Genomic DNA, 16,146 nt, shown 5'->3' on the forward strand with positions numbered 1-16,146 from the left:
GTGTTACTCAGTGGCAAATATGGCCTTTGCTATTGACAAGAATGTCCAGCTTCTGCACTTTGTCAGTTTTCTCACGTCAATTTTTGCATCAGAAAGAAAACGGCATTTTAAAAAATAACAGGCTTCTGAAAAGATATTGTGCTGTCAAGGAAAAATTTATTGTTGACTTTTTCAAGTATGTACAGCTTTTTTTCAGAATACTAATTTGACAAACAAGGTTGGCAGGGAGTTGGGACAAGTGGTGACAGCAGGCAAAAGCAATAATACACCTAGATTTAAATGCAAGCATTAAAGAGATTAAAGACACAAGGGTCAGTGTAAAGCACAAAAGAAAGACTGCATAGGAGACCCACCCACCCCCCAACAAATAAAAAATAAACATTCAGGAATCTCTGCTTTGGAGACCAAAAGCTAAGAAACACTGTTATGCCGCTCACCAGGAATTGTGTCATTTACTTTATTGGAAAGCATAAACACTGATGAAATTACAATTGAACTACGTAGAGCTGTGTCTGGGGTCTGTGTTTAATCAATGTAAGGAACATTAATTAGTTTCTATCCTCACCAAACCAAAATGGAAACTGATCAAAGAGCAGATTGAACAGTTATGTCAAACATTTCATGTGAAAACCACAGAAACAGAAAAATATTTTTGAGGTCATAAACTAGAAGACTGAAATTGTGAGCAAAGGTCTGAAGAATAACAAGAAACTAATAATCGTTATTCCTAAATATTTGTATAACTTACATGTTCAAGAACTGGTGACTTTGAAGTAATCTTATTCTTCACATTCTTTATTCTGTTTTTCTACTGCCAGCATTTTAAAGAAAATAATAGAAATAATCATAAAATATCCACGCAAAAATCTCTCCAAGTTCAGGAAGGCAACAGTATGTAAAGCTACAGATTGCAAGAGAAGAGGTATATGATGATGATGACGGTGATGGTTTTTATTTGTGTATTAAGTCCTTTTGTCCTCCTTGTAATGTGGTTTAGTCACTAGCATTTTGCATTTCAGTAAATTCAAGCAGACTGTGGAGATGTGGCAGCTCAAAGTTAAAGGTTCAGAGATTTCAGCTTGATATAGTTGGACTCAAATTAACATACAACACCAGTACTTCAGTAAGTGTGAAGTTGATTTGTTGGGGCAAATTATGTGAAAGGCAACAAGTAGTGGCTTGCTTCTTGTAATTTCACCAGGTGGCTTCTCTTCATAATCTAATCAAATGACGGGCGTTTGTACTTATCTAGTTAAACATTTGGAATTTAAAAAGACCCAACGTAAACTCACGTGATCTCCATGGAAACCAATCCTATTAGATTGCAGAGTAATGATTACTTATAGTGGGTAAAATATGTATCAAACCAAAAAAAATGCTGCATTTCAAACTTCCTGAATGATACAGTGATGGCATTTGCAGCCATAATACAGAAGTGAAAAGAAAATAACTTCACCATAAACCCTCAACAGCCATTTTCCTCTAGGAAGATTTCTGACTGATTAAAATAATTCTTGTCCAAAAGCAAAAGAGTACAAACACGTGTAGGTTTTACTCGGGTTGACTGATATGTAGTATGAATTTCATGTCAAAATAAATATTAAAAACATGTTTGCTGAGAAAACCCTTTTTGTGTTCAAGGTTTATTTTATCTGCTTCATACACGTGTCGTCAGTTCTCAGACCAAATGGAGTCCAGCTACCAAAACATGGTACCAAAACAGAGATGTTTCAGCATGACTTTAAAAAGGCTGTTCTTGCTGTTGGACATGTACAGAGATAATCTCCTCAGTTTGCCTAAAATGCATTCTGTTAATAATCTCAGGGTTGTGACTTTTTCAGGACTGACCAAATTTTTGGCTGAAGCAGCTGAAAATCTCTGGAGTGGTAGATCTGTATAGAGGAGTTTAGCAAGTTGTGTCCTTTGTTTCATTGTTTTGGTTGTAGTTTGTCCAAGCATGAATATAAACATTTTGAATGGCCAAAGTGGCACATTGGTTGAGGAAGAACAGCGTGACTAAAGTACTGGATGATGAACACTATAAAAGCTCTGGAATGCTTGAACAAGCACCTACCTTTACTCACCTAGTTTTGATACTTCAAGTGTCCTGAGTAATGTAGTGTACATGGTGCTTCTTCACCAGGGTTTTGCTATGAGTCTTTCAACCTCCATATCTAGTGGTGGAAGTTTGATTTATATTGTTCACAGACGAAACCAGGACAGTTCTAATGGGTGCAGGACTTGCTCATGTTCAGAATCTTTATTAACTAAATCTTAAAAATATTTCCAGCTGCAGATGTAGATTTTAGGTGCTGACATTCTCTAGCCCTGCTACTCCCAGTCTGTTTCTGGTTCTTCTTTGCTCTCTATCTATACAACTAAACATAACCTTAATCCCCAGCCTATCCTTACATACTAACTAAACTAACATCATGTGCATTTTTTATGCATTTTTACTTCCATGTGCAGAGTAGCAGAAAACTTGTAAAGGTTTTTCTTTGCACATAAACCAATCTGACATAACGTCATGTATTAACCAGAAAGGGTTTAGAACTGTGGGTCCATAGACTGCGGTTGGAATTATAAAGATATGTACTAGTAAAAAAAATAAAGGAGCATTTCCAAATATTTCCTGAATTTCTGACAATTTTGCTGATGATGTGATTATACCTCAAAAAGCAAACAAAAAAACACAATAAAATAAAAAGTAGGACTCCAAGATTTGATACCACAGTGTCATTTGGACAACATTTTTTGAGACTAAGAGTTGCTTCCTTATTTGGAGAAGAAGTGACCAACTGAATGAGGTCCCAAATACATGGATGGATGGATGGATGATAGATTGAGTACAGATGCTCTAGAAGCCTGCAAGGAAGATATGTGGCTCCATGGTCTACCTTCAATGCTTGTTGAATGCTTTGGTGTTGGGAGAGCTGAAGGAGGCGAGATTCGGAAATATTTGGAGATATCACTCAGATTGCTTACTTTTGCAACCTTTTAACAGATACACAGCAGCGAATGGATTAATTAAGTCTAGTTTCTGCTTTATATCTAAATGCTTTTCTTTTGAAAACTGAAATTGCAGTTGAAGGCACTCTCACAGGTGTGTTTGCACCTGAGGATAAAGTTCAAGCTCATTCAAATCTCTTAAGGATATTGCAAGCGCTTGTGCTGGAAGTGTTTCACTGATGAAGAATGAAACGTGTCTACATAAAGAGTTGAGAAAGCAGAGTAAAGCAACAGGTCCTAGTGACCACAAGGTCAAGTCTTCACAGTGATGGCATAATGGTTCCTAATAAGGTGCTGCATTGAAACCCACAGCTGCAGCACCAAACTATGGATTACCCTCTGTTAATTGTACAAACACATAGGCTTTGTACAGACAAACAAAAATTCATATATACACATGGCAGCTTGTATGTATAAATATATGGGGGTGAAATGAGCAACACAACTTCTACTTCTAAGTACAAAATGACTGAACAGTACATTATGTACATTCTGTGAGTATTAATGTGCATCAATAAACACAGACAGACGTCTGCACTTCAAGGCTGATCTGGCTAATTTAGTTCTCCTTACAATGTACTGCATGTAAAATAATATTTACTATATTATGAACATGACATTTGTTGACTGAAATAAAACAACATAAGATTCAAGAGTGGAGATGGATATATACATATTATTAAACACATGCTGGTTAAATATATACACTCTATGCACATTATATTGACTACAGCGGCTGTAATATAAGTTAAGGTTTTGGTAACAGAGTGGGAAGACACAATGCTACCCAGATTAAAGAGTCTTTGCCTTGGGGTCAGTCAGCTGATGAGATGAAGATGAAGTAGGGCTGGAGAGGGTGGAGGGCACAGCAGGAAAGGCAAAGACCCCGGCAGAAACTGGAAAGAAATACCCAGGCCACTGATTGAAGGAAAGAGGGGAGGGTAAAGCTGTGAACGCAGCAGGAGAGTGTAGCTGATACGTGTGAAAGGGTCCGGTCGAGGGGCCGGCCATCACTGCAGGCCCAGGGCTTTCAGGCCAGGATAAAGCACAAGCCTGTGGACCGGGTGGAGTCCACGGTGATGTCTGGAAAGGATGGAAAAATAAATAATAGTAAAAATAATAGAAATTCTCTGTGTTCATTTTGTAAATACATACAAGCTATTTTTTTAAAAACCTACATTTAAAGCCTGAGGCGGCTGTTCAAGTGTTTGAGGCACAACCTGGGGGAACAACTGCTGCCCACGGATACTCAGAGAGTCGGTACGAGGTCGGTGGGTCACAATCAGCACCTCCTGGGCCCAGTCGTCCATCAGAACTTGTAGGTCTTCAGGCAGGTTGTTTTCACTGGGACTCATAGATGTGCCTGTCTTGTTATTGCTGTTGTTGGCCTGAGCTTGGGCCAGGCCAACAACAGGCTGCTGGGGCGGAGGCGTAGCACTGTGCATTTGCTGTGACTGATTGAAGGCTCCAGATGCGGAGGCCCCAGACCCTGACAACACAGAAATATATTAGATATAGTTATTAGGAAGGCCTGATTGATAAAGGCAATCAGATTTTGATTAATGTAGTGCAAGAGGTTTTAATTTGACATACTGCTGCCTCGCTCTTTACCGAGACACAGCCTTTTGAGTGTTGACCCTGTAAAATAGAAAAAAGCTTTAGGTAAACTAAGCAGTTGTCTTACAGTTGTCTTACAAATCAAATGCAGTGCAAAATAATGGTTTTATATAAACAAAAGAGAAAATAATATAGTACAAAAGCAAAGAAAACCCTCTCAAACATGACAATCGACGAACACATGCATGTGAGAACCATGTCAAAATGCATTTCTAGAGCATAAGCAGAACACAGATAGGAAGCAGCAGAGACACAGCTCTGAAAAAAAAATTACTTTGCCAGCATGGTTTGCACAGGCCTAAATATAATTAGATATCGCAACATGCATAAATCACAGAACTGAATATGTGATGTAAACAAAACTGAATTGTTGGAAAAGTACATATATCCCTTAACAATTATTACATAATTTTGTCTTTACATCCACAAACCCTAATTTATTTTACTGAAGTTTTATGTAGCAGATCAACAAAACATGGGAGGTAAGTGAAGAAGAAAGTCTTAAAATCTGGACATTTTTGCTTGCATCTACATTATTTTCAGCCTGCATCAATCAATTGTTTTAGTACCATATTTTGCTGCAACTACAATATTAAAAGTCCTTTAGGTTATGTCTCTATCTGCTCTTCAAATTAGAGAACAAAATGTTGGCCTTCGAAAAGTATCTCAAGCTCAGACAGACTGAAAGCATCTTTGAACATCAATTTCTTGCCACTGGTTCTTAAATAGATTTAGTTTTGAAATTTCACAGACATTTGTAAAACATGAATTATCTTCTGAATCAAATTGAAATAATTTGGTAATAAATATTATCATCAAGGAGAAAATGTGGCCTGACCAGAGCAACATCTTCTTTTTCATGAGCAAAGAACATAAACCACCTAAATTTAAGATTGTGATTGTAACTCAGGAAAATGTGAACAAGTTTAAGGTGTAGGAATACTTTTGAAAAGTATTATATATGCTAATTTGAAATGTGCCGTAACAATTATTACAAGCGTACTAAATTTTGATTATCGAAACCTTAGATGTCAGAAACAATACAACTGTTCCAAAAATGAGCGACAATAACTGATTATTAGTAATCTCCACAAAATGATAGACACTGTATGTGATCAGTGAAGTGTTTGATAAAGTATTGATGACATTTGGAGCAGCTTTTGTTTTTAATCCTAAAAGTTTATCTGACAGCTTTGAATAAACAATGTACTGTATGTCTGTCAAAGAAGATGGGGAGTAAGAAAACTTGTAAATAACGCAAAGCAAAAGCAAATCATACACAGTTCCAAGATAGTTTTGCTAGAAAATAAATAGTGAAATCAAGGTAAATAAGAGAATTTAAAGTAAAATCAAACAGTGAAATTATGCAGGAATAAAAGAGATACAAACAGATAGACAAAGACACAGGCCCACTGAGAAATCTAGCTCGTGGTTTGCTACTGGACTTATAGGTCACTCTCTCAGATGGTTGAGGGTAATTAGACCAGCCTGTAGAGGAGCATAATGAAGGGAAGAAGATGACAGGAAAGCATAAGCTCTAATATACTTATCACTTTGTAAAAAACACCATCATATTTATATCATTAACATCTTCTCTTTTTTTTTTTTTTGCTGCATGGTTTTGAGTGTTACCCTGTTCAGGCAGAGCTTGTGTGCCGGCGACGTCTCCTTGTAGTCCAGCATAGATGTTATCGGAGGACATGGAGCCTTTCAGGGAGCAGGGTTGCTGAGTCTGCACAGGCTCTGAAGCCGAGCTCGGGAAGGTGGCTGGTACACTGACCGTGGCCTGCCGTGGGTCGGGAAGGAAGTTCTGCCTGGAGAACCATTTAAACTCGCTGCTGGCTCACTGGGACCTGGAGCAGCACCTGGACACACCACCATAAGAGCAACATTTATCCTTATCTGAAATTAAAATGTTAATAGCAGCTTAGGTCATAAAGAGTAACTCGCCTGGTTTAGTGGAGTCGCTGCTTTTGGTTTTGACATTTCTAAATTGCTGAACTAGGGGGCTGAGAAGTTTCCCGGGCTTCAGTCTGTGTTTGCTGGACCTCTTCCTGCGGCTTGTATGCGGTGCAACATGTAAGAGGCCGAGGCCAGGAGGAGGAACCTTACCAAGTCTGCGATAGAGCAGCTCCACCTCTCCACGTTGATGTGCTTGCAGCTCTGAGATTTCCTTCAGATGTCTGAATAAATGGAGGAAGGGATTAAACCGTATGAAAATGTCCAAAGGGTATTAATATCAAGTCATTTCACATGAGGAAAAGGAAAATCTTACTTCTCTCTGAGTCTCTGCAGTTCCCTCTTTATGTCTGAGTCCTCCATCTCGGAGTCATTGTCGCTGCTGGCGTAGGCCGAGCCAGGCAAGCCTCCATGTCTGCTCGGGGAATCAGAGCTCTGCACACTGCTGCTGCGGCCAGTGCGACGGAGAAAAGCCACTGCTCTTTTCATGAGGTCACTTCCTCTGCGCTCAGAGCGAGCGTACTGGGACTGGAGTGGCAGGAGCCAGCTTAGCAGGGCTGCTCTCTGCTCCTGAGTCTGCAGGAAGGAAGGAGACATGGACTGTGACGTCCATAGAGACTGGAGTCCGAGGTCCGAACATGAGCTCTTACCCATGGGAGGTGGAGTGTCCAAGTAGAAGTCGGGCGGGGCAGAGTAGCGGCTGCAGCGCGTCCTCTGAGTGATGTCATCTTCAGTGCTCACCACAGAGAAACGTCCGATGGTGGTGGAGGTAGCCAAGGCTTCAGGTGGAATCGGGTCCCCGTTGTATCCACCGGGGTGTGCAGGGGAGGCGGCGCTGCTCCAGCTCCTCTGCTTCACATCTCTTCTGTTTGCCACTTCAGGAGGAAGAGAGATGATCTGGCAAAACAAAGGAGGAAGATTCAAGAAACACTGTGACAAAGTATGGATTTTATATTATCAATTCTGATATCTTTTTGTCTTGAAAAACTTATAAATAAGTAGAGAATGATGAGATTGATTGTTTTCAAATAAATACATGAAGATAATGGAAAATGTATCACATTTGTCATTTGTTCACAGGGATATATACTCTTGGTTTTTAGAAGAAAGGAACAAAAACTTAATAACAAGTGGACAAAAATTTTTACATCTTTTCATTTGATATTTGTCATCTCTATATATAAAATTTGTTGACATGTGAACACTTTCAAAGTTTTGAGCTGGCCAAGCTCTGAGAATATTGTTCGTAAAATGGCTGCAGAACAAAAATTACATATCTGGTCTATTTTTATAAGATAATGAAAGTAGGCAGTACATGCAGTAGCAGGAACCTGAACAAAGTAGAAAGTGCTCTCCCTACTTCTCAATTCAAACAAATCTGACCATTTCCCTCCTTTAGAGAAAATTATAGTCTATTTTCATTCTCAATATATATTTTATTAACTATCAGGAAAAACTACATAACAGAAAAAAATTAGTGAGTCAGAAAGTCTGTCATCTCAAAATATTTATATCTGAGTATTAGAATCAACGTTTTAAGCATTGTGCAAGCTCTAAAACATGATGTTTAAATGTGACAATACTGTATTTTGCACAGAGATTAAAACAAACAAATGTTGCTAAAAATAAAAAGCAAAACTTTGATACCTTAAATCGACCTCTAGTTCCAGAGCAGGACACAGAGTGAGGAACGTGTCTTCTTGACAAAGACGCTATAAGGCAGTAAATAAATCATTGAGTACAACAAACCATCATGTAAAATTTAAGTGAAAAATTAATAATCTTAAAGTTCAGTTCATGTCTTTAGACAGATTAGTTTCACGCACCACAAACAGCGGAGTCGCTCAGAGTGCTCAGGCTTTCCATTCTCTCAGGAATTTGAGGCTTACGGGAGAATTAGAATGAAAGGTAAAGAGAATAAAGCAAGAAAATTTAGATATAGAAGCATTAAACATTTTTGTAACATTTAATAAAATGACTGCACCTCAGCAGTCCAGTTCTTCTCAGCTGGCTCAGCAACTAAACAGTTTCTCCACTTATTTAAATCTCAGAGTGTGTTTTATTGTACTTACAAGTTGTTCTCCTGCCCGGTAGCGTCCCTCCCCTATCGGACCCGGGGTGCTGTTTCCTGACCCTCCAGTGGCGCTGTCCGGGCCCGGAGGAAACTGGATGTACTCTGTCCCAGATCCCGGTGTCTCTGCCGCGCTGCCTGATGGATACATGGGAGCGTATTCCTGGTAGAGCAGGTTCCTCAGTTTTTCATCCAGAGTTTTAATGGTGCTATCGACGAAACCTCCCCGACCGACCCGTCCTTCGCCATCAGACTCGCTTGGCCCCGCGCCGTGCTGGGATGGTGCCGGGCTTTGGGGAAGCGAGGACACTTTGGAGCCTCCCACGTTGGAGAAAGGCTGGTGGAGGACGACTGGCTGCTGTGGCAACTCGCTGCGCACTGCAGGAGCGTAGGAGACAGATGTCGACTCTTTGGTGGCACTCAGCTCCTGGAGGGGGAGAGGGGCCAGAGGTGACCTGCCCTGGGGAGGGTTCACATCTAAGGACAGGGGCATGACGAGTGGACAGCAGGGCACCTCATCAACAATGGATGCTGAGTGGGTCAAATCGAGAGCCTTCTGAGCTCCATGGGTAGGGGAGAGCGACCCAAGAGGAGACCCCTGTGAGTCCTCCACTGGGTAAGAAGTGTGGGGCAACGATGGGGGAAACGTTTGAGCCTTGGCTCCATGCAAGCTAGTCTGCAGAGAACTGCCTGCAGGCTCCATTGCAGACACTGACTGGAGAGTGGCGGGTGCAGACACGGGGGGTGACAGGGTGGCCAAGAGGAGGGGGTCAGTGTTGGATGTTATTGGAGGACTGTAGAAACCATAAACTTCATGAACGAACCCTCCACTTGCACCAGACATTGTGGAGGATGACCCCTCTTCTAGAAAAACGACAAAAAAAGATCAAAATGTGCAAATTAACTTAGAAAATGTTGGTAGACTTCTTTTACAATAATGGGAATGTTTCTATTGTTTAGAACTTGGCAAACTTTTCTAATTAATATGACATGGCTTCTCTGTTTTTGATTTAATTTTAGAGAAGCTAATTATTGTTTGAGTTCAGTCTAAATCTGTAAAATAGGTTTAACCTGTCATAAAAAAAACAAGCCTTAAATGCTATTAACACTAACTTTAATGCATTTTGTTGGGATTTTATGGAATAGACCAACACAATGTAGTGCAGAACAGTAAAGTGGGAGAACATGTACATGTGGTTTTCATGTTGTTTACAGTTAAAAATATGAAAAAGATGGTGTGGATTTAATCCTGGTAAATGAAAGCCAGAGAACCCAATTTCCTTCTGAAGTTACCTAATTCGTAAATAAGGCCCACTTTGTTTAATTTAATCTCAGAATATATATACGTGTTCTCTGAAGGTCTCAGAGGTTTATTAGGTTTGCTGTTAGGGAACATTAGTGAAGAAACAAACATGAAGACCAAGAAACACAGCAGGTAGCTCAAGGATAAAGTTGTTGAAAAGATTAAAGCAGAATTAGGTTGTAAAATAAGGTCTGAATATGCAGCAACCTCGTTTTCAAGCCATCATTAGACAGTGGAAAATGTATGGCTATCCAGTTAAATTGACAGGTTTGGCTAGGGGAGCATTAATCTTGCAGCCAAGAGACCATTGAAAAAACAGAAGCCTCTTTTGCAGTTTGTCATAAGCAAGTTAGGCGATGCAGCTGCTCAGAGCTGATGGGAAGATGGATGGACATAACCAGAGACTGAAGCCAGAGCTTCCGACTGAAACATATTATTGTGATAAAAGTAAATCCAACAGAGTATCTCTGGCGAAATTTATAAAGTGATGTTTACAAATGCTCTTAATGGAATCTGGCTAATGTTGGGCTATTTCACAATCCTGGAGGGTCAACATATCAGTCAAAGTGAAAAGATGGATGACACATGTGCCAAAAGTCTTGCAGCTGCAGCTGCATTTACATATTGATTTACAAAATATTTACCCTGGGGTGCTGAATACAAATACAAATACAAATGTTGTCAAAAACAAAACAAGTAAAGTTTAATTTGTTTAATTCAACAAATAACCAACGTTGAGGTCTTTATTTTGTCACCCACATAAAACTGAAGTGTCTGAATATTTTGAGATTTATTTAGCCTACAATATGGTGGTAAGAACAGTGAAATACATTGAGAAAAATAACAAAAATCTTCTGTAAAAAAAAAAAAAAAAATTCAATGAATTTGGGCTCATGTTGAATTCACCAACTCAATTATGCTTCACATTGTGTTGGGCAGTCATAAAATCCCAATAAAACACACTGAATTTACTGGTTAAAATGTGACATAATGTGGAGAACAATTTATTAGGGTGTGGATGCACCTGACTGAAGATTTGATTGAATAATTAAGATGTTGGTTAAGATGTACAAATACTGTTTACATCTTGGGTTTCTATGTTTTCTCACTGTGCGCATTGGAACCAAGTGAAGTTGTAATAGAACCTGCTAGACTACTGACATCTAGAAGAAGGTAAATATTTCTATACATCCCTACTTAAAGGATTTCATTCTGATGCCACAAGGGAGTGCTGCTGTACTATGTGGCTACCAGACAGCATGCTGAACGCGGTCACCTCTGGATATGGACGGCTTTGCAGTGGTGCTGTCAGCAGGCTGGGTGTTGGCTGAGCTCCCAGGTGACAGCGTCGCTGTCCCCTCAGACGGAGTGTCCTGAACGCAGGGAGGCGTCTCCTCCACTGGGCAGATGATGAACCATCTCTTTCCTGTGTGAAGAACTGCAGTCCGAAGCAAAAAGGAACAGTAAATACTCACATACGTCTAAGGGAAAACAAAAGGGATACAATGAGGATTTGAATTTGAATTTTAAGAACATGTGGCGTTACCATTCTGCTGATATACAGGCTGCGGTGCCCCTGACTGCTGACTCTGCAGAAAGATTTACAGACGTGAGTTTCGCCTGATAGATTTACATTTTGGCATGCACCATGTATTTGTGTAGATCCCGCTCTTACCTCTCCTGCCTCAGACATCTGGCCCTGCAGAGGACTGCAACTCAAAGTTGTGTCTTTTTCATCCCCCATGTCTTCATGCAGCATGTCTTCTGCTTTGTCCACAATGTCTTTCAGCTGATCAATGAAGATCTCCTTCTCTAACAGCAAAATAAAACCATTCTCCACCTACAAACATGTAGTTTTAAATATTGTATAGTGTCATAAACAGAAAAAAAAAAAAAAAAGCTAACACATTCAATTATGATTACGTAAGCTGACCATGTAGGTGGCAATTTCCTCCGGAGCGTCTCCGTCCAGGTCAAACTTGAATGTTACCATTTTGTGGTTGTGAGTCTCCAGCTGACATTCAACCATTTTGTCACCAGTGTTGCAAACCTATGAGGAGCACAAATACACCTTACTTTTGAAGACATTGGATTTTATTAATTTGATGATTTTTACTGTCATAAATCACCATATGACTCACATTGAGCATGCTCAGTTTGGGTTTGCTGGTCCTCTCTTGCCTGGAACGTGTGCGAGCAGACTTGCGATGATGTTTCCTGGGTTTTGAGTCACCTTTGCTCCCACTTGCTAAGCTTTCATAGCCATCGCTTGTTTCCCGACCCGAGGCTACGTCAGAGTTAACACTAGACAAAGAAATTATGAAGAAAAAAAGACTCATCCTTCTGCTTGAGACGAACACAACTAACTAAATAGACTTGATACACACCTGTCGTAGGTGTAACTGGATAGTGATATCGCTCTGTCACGAAGAACATCCTGAAAAAAAAACACAATTTGCTTCATTAGTGTAAAATATCAGTCACAACATGATATACATTAATCAACTGCTTGAATGTCTTCTTGAGCTTTTAATGATTATTACTTTTATATACCAGGCAACAAATACATTTTTAAAACATAAATTTGGTAGACGAGATTGTTTATGTATTTTCTCAAAACTAAAAAGGGGAAAAATCATAAATACAACGTAGATAAACATCTCGTAGCAAGTTGAAGAGAAATATACTCAAAGTTCTCAGGTAACTTCAGATGCATATTTGGCTACTTCTGTTATAAGAAATAGTAAAGCTCATTTAATTGGTTGGTTTTTTGCACAGACAAAATTAATAGGACCTCACATAATTCTCACATTTTTATGTGAAAACTTTTCCAGACTTAGCTTTCTAGCATTCTTACTCCTTTACAGTAGCTTTAAAATATTACATACTAAAGTTTATTATGAAATTATTGTTAGAATATCTACACTGAGCTGACTTTACATATGAAACCTGGAAAAACAAAAGCTGAAAGAAAGGAAGGAAGGAAAGAAGGAAGGAAGGATATGAGGAAGGAAGGATTGAATCCTACCTCTGCGCAGATCTCCTGCTGAAAGCTCCCAGGGACGGATGTTGCCTCCACGTTGTGCTGAGCCAGGCTGGCGGACTCGGACACTGGGACTGTTGTGTGGACGCCAGCGGGTTGTAGAACTGAAACTCCAGCAGGAGCCGCAGCCTGACTCGGCGCTGACAGACTGACATGAGCTGAGTCTGAGACCAAACCTGGGGTGGAGATCTGCGATGCAGCTGAGCTCACAGAGGAGACCATTGTGAGCTCGACGGTGAAAGTCGATGCAGATATCGGTGCCTGAAGTTGGGCTAAGGCCACAGGCTGCAGTGATTTTTGAGCTTGTGTTGGAGTCTGAGGTGCTGCTGACCCTGGAGCTGGAGGCGGAGTTCGCACCGGGGCTTTGGCTTCAAACTGAACTGTAGTCGAGACCGAAATTGAGGCTGGAGCAGGGACTGGAGACGCTGCAGCTGCAGGAGATTCTGTGTCCATTCTGCTTCCCCATATAGGAGTCTGTCCAGTGGATAAGACAGGGGGAGCTGTTTCCAAATGCTGAACATCTATCAGAGTCCCACGGGGAGCAGCCACCTGAGAAATGAACAAAAAAAACCCATCATATTTATGGGAATGAGCAATAATTTCATTTACTATCTTCTGAATCTCCGAAGGCATGCCCTGCATGCATTACGACCAACAATACAGACACCACCTCAGATTTGTCAAGGCCGAGCCATTACAGTGAGAACGGAGTCAAATATTCACCTGGACAGGCTGGTCAGCCAGTTCCTGCTCAGGGTGGGGGGCAGGGAATGAGGTGGGTTGTACCTGGGAGAAAGGTAAGGGATGGGTGGAATGGAGGCTACTGGTGTGCTGCTGAGATGTGTGTGGGCCAACCTGCTGCTGTGGCACCACAGGGGACTTGGCTATTCCCAGGTGAGGAAAAGGGAGAGACAAACTGGGGACATTTTGAGGTGTGGACATGGGAGTCTGAGGAGTCCCAAGAGAAGATATAGATGTGAGAGCTGTGTGGGGAGTGAGAGCGAGGGGGGGAAGGAGAGGTGAAGGTGAGTAGTAAGAGGTAGACATAGCAGCGTCGCTGCTGCTGAAGGTGGACGGCAGAGAAGCTGGGGAAAAGGGAGCGGGCATGTGAACGACAGGGTATGGAGAGGGAAACTGGGAAAGAAAAAGGGAAAACGAAATAAAATGAACAAAGACAGCGAGTCGGTACATTTAACATTCACACAGGTCGTTTGGGTTTTTACTGCAACACTGCAATGTTCCATGTGCTACAATATGTTTTCCTCTGTTTTTTTTTTTTGTTGTTGTTTTTTTTGTGGTTTTATTTCTCTATCGCAGCAGCACTCTACTGCAACACACCTGTGTGCTGATGGGCAGGGGCAGGAGAGGGGGAGGAGCACTGCAGAGTGGAAACCTGCCAGCGGAATCAGGAGGACTCAGCTGTGACGACGGCTGATCAGCAGAAAACAACTAAGGAAAGAAATCAAATATCGATTTCTTTTAATTAAAAAAAAATCTTTTTTGAATTAGAAATTCAAACTTATTTTTAAAAGTATTAGTGTTTGTTGACAATACAATGCTTTTCTCAGTGGAAATCTGACAAGATTTTAGGAAATTTTGTGGGACTCGGCATGATTTACTTGTCACAAATGCATGAAACAATGTGAAACAATTGTTTCACATTGTTTCACATTCTCTCTCTCGACACATTGTTTTCATGAAACAAATGAAAACAATGTGTCGAGAGAGAGAATATATATATATATATATAAGGTTATGCATTTCCCTGATTTGAAATGTGTGAACGGCTTAAAATAAAGTAATATTTTAGAGCTTTAGTTCTCTAAAAAAAGAGCTTCTTAAATCCCTCTCCACCCTCTGCAATGTGTCTGATAAGCTTCAATCTTTTGCCAACTTTGCTTGTCACAGTTCCAGTTTCTTTCAAGCTATCTAATTCAAAGTCTTTGCTCTGCTGTCCAGAAGAGTCAAGTTAAACAAGGTAGTTAGATTTTCGAGGAAAAACAATCTGTAAATAAATGGAGGTCCAATATACTAAAATGGTCTCACATGTTTGCATCATCAAAATTTTTTAGGTAAATAATCTTCTATTTTCTTGGCCTGGGAAGATTTTGTCTGTCTGTTTCTTTGCAACAAGAACGGCATCTGAGTCACGCTTTCTTTGAAAATGCTTGCTATATTTAGGCAAGGTTAATAAATGCATCAGCCTGTAAGTAAAAATTACTGGATGGTTTTCCTTCTAAAATTAAATCAAATAAGAGTTATAAAGTATGTATTATACCCTGAAACCTTTTTAAATAGTCCATCTGCATCAGTTGCTTGTGCTGGAAGGACAAACGCATCTCAAATCTGCTCCTGGATTGAAGACCGAGGGCCACCTGCTGCACTTTGGATACCCATGATTTAATTATTGTTGAGACTGTAGAGTTATATAGTTATATATTTTTAAGGAGTATTATCTGCTGTTTTAAACCACAAGCTATAAGGTCTGAAGCACTGAAACAGGTGAGCTTCTGGAGCAGCTAATTTTAAAACCGTGTGTGTTTTGCAGTGTGCAAGTCTACCTGAGACGGGACGGCAGCTGGTTGGAGGTGACACTACAGGGAGAGGAGACAAATGGGAAACAAACACAGACCACATAAATAGAGTTTTTCATACAAACGGGTGCAGACGGAGTACATACACAACAATAAAGAGCTGTGCAGCAAAAGGGAAAACACATTTTTATATTTTTATCCATGCTACGCACGCACTATTTAAAGCAAAAACCTCTGGTGCTATTTATTTTGTTAATAAGAGCAAAATTCAATGAATAGGTTATTGTTAGGTAGTCACAGAGGCAAACACGTGTACAGAGAACACATGTTGATCACGGAATGAAAAGAGCTTACAAAGATCATCTGATGTCCAGACTCCTCTGTTCCAGATCTAATGTTATCCCTGCAAATTACAATGTTAAAGGAATGAATCATATTCTAGGACACTGCCAAATGTTCTTCATGGATCCGTTGACTGATTGGAGCAGTTCTGGAGGCATAGACAGAATGTCCCCAATACTGGGTGAGTGGTAATATTAGTCTATCTGACATTGCCTCTACTGGACGGCATATTTTTCTTTCTCTCTCTCTCTTCCGGTGAGTTCAGAGG

General features: G+C 40.3%; 1 protein-coding gene across 1 annotated transcript in view; it reads right to left on the reverse strand.

Moving 5' to 3' along the window:
• Positions 1–136: 136 nt before the first annotated feature.
• Positions 137–16,146, reverse strand: part of wnk2 (WNK lysine deficient protein kinase 2) — a 31,359-nt gene continuing 15,349 nt past the window's right edge. Inside the window, 24 exon segments of the mRNA XM_032548343.1 lie at positions 137–4,092; positions 4,188–4,498; positions 4,603–4,647; positions 6,016–6,114; positions 6,259–6,385; positions 6,387–6,401; positions 6,403–6,491; positions 6,577–6,809; positions 6,902–7,113; positions 7,115–7,161; positions 7,236–7,482; positions 8,233–8,297; positions 8,412–8,469; positions 8,658–9,520; positions 11,236–11,397; positions 11,506–11,548; positions 11,635–11,799; positions 11,893–12,009; positions 12,101–12,263; positions 12,347–12,396; positions 12,988–13,551; positions 13,726–14,136; positions 14,341–14,451; positions 15,564–15,596. Coding sequence (XP_032404234.1) covers positions 3,802–4,092; positions 4,188–4,498; positions 4,603–4,647; positions 6,016–6,114; positions 6,259–6,385; positions 6,387–6,401; positions 6,403–6,491; positions 6,577–6,809; positions 6,902–7,113; positions 7,115–7,161; positions 7,236–7,482; positions 8,233–8,297; positions 8,412–8,469; positions 8,658–9,520; positions 11,236–11,397; positions 11,506–11,548; positions 11,635–11,799; positions 11,893–12,009; positions 12,101–12,263; positions 12,347–12,396; positions 12,988–13,551; positions 13,726–14,136; positions 14,341–14,451; positions 15,564–15,596 — 4,521 coding nt within the window. The 3' untranslated portion in view covers positions 137–3,801.

This window comes from Xiphophorus hellerii, chromosome 20 (genome assembly GCF_003331165.1).
Source record: "Xiphophorus hellerii strain 12219 chromosome 20, Xiphophorus_hellerii-4.1, whole genome shotgun sequence".
NCBI lineage: Eukaryota > Metazoa > Chordata > Actinopteri > Cyprinodontiformes > Poeciliidae > Xiphophorus > Xiphophorus hellerii.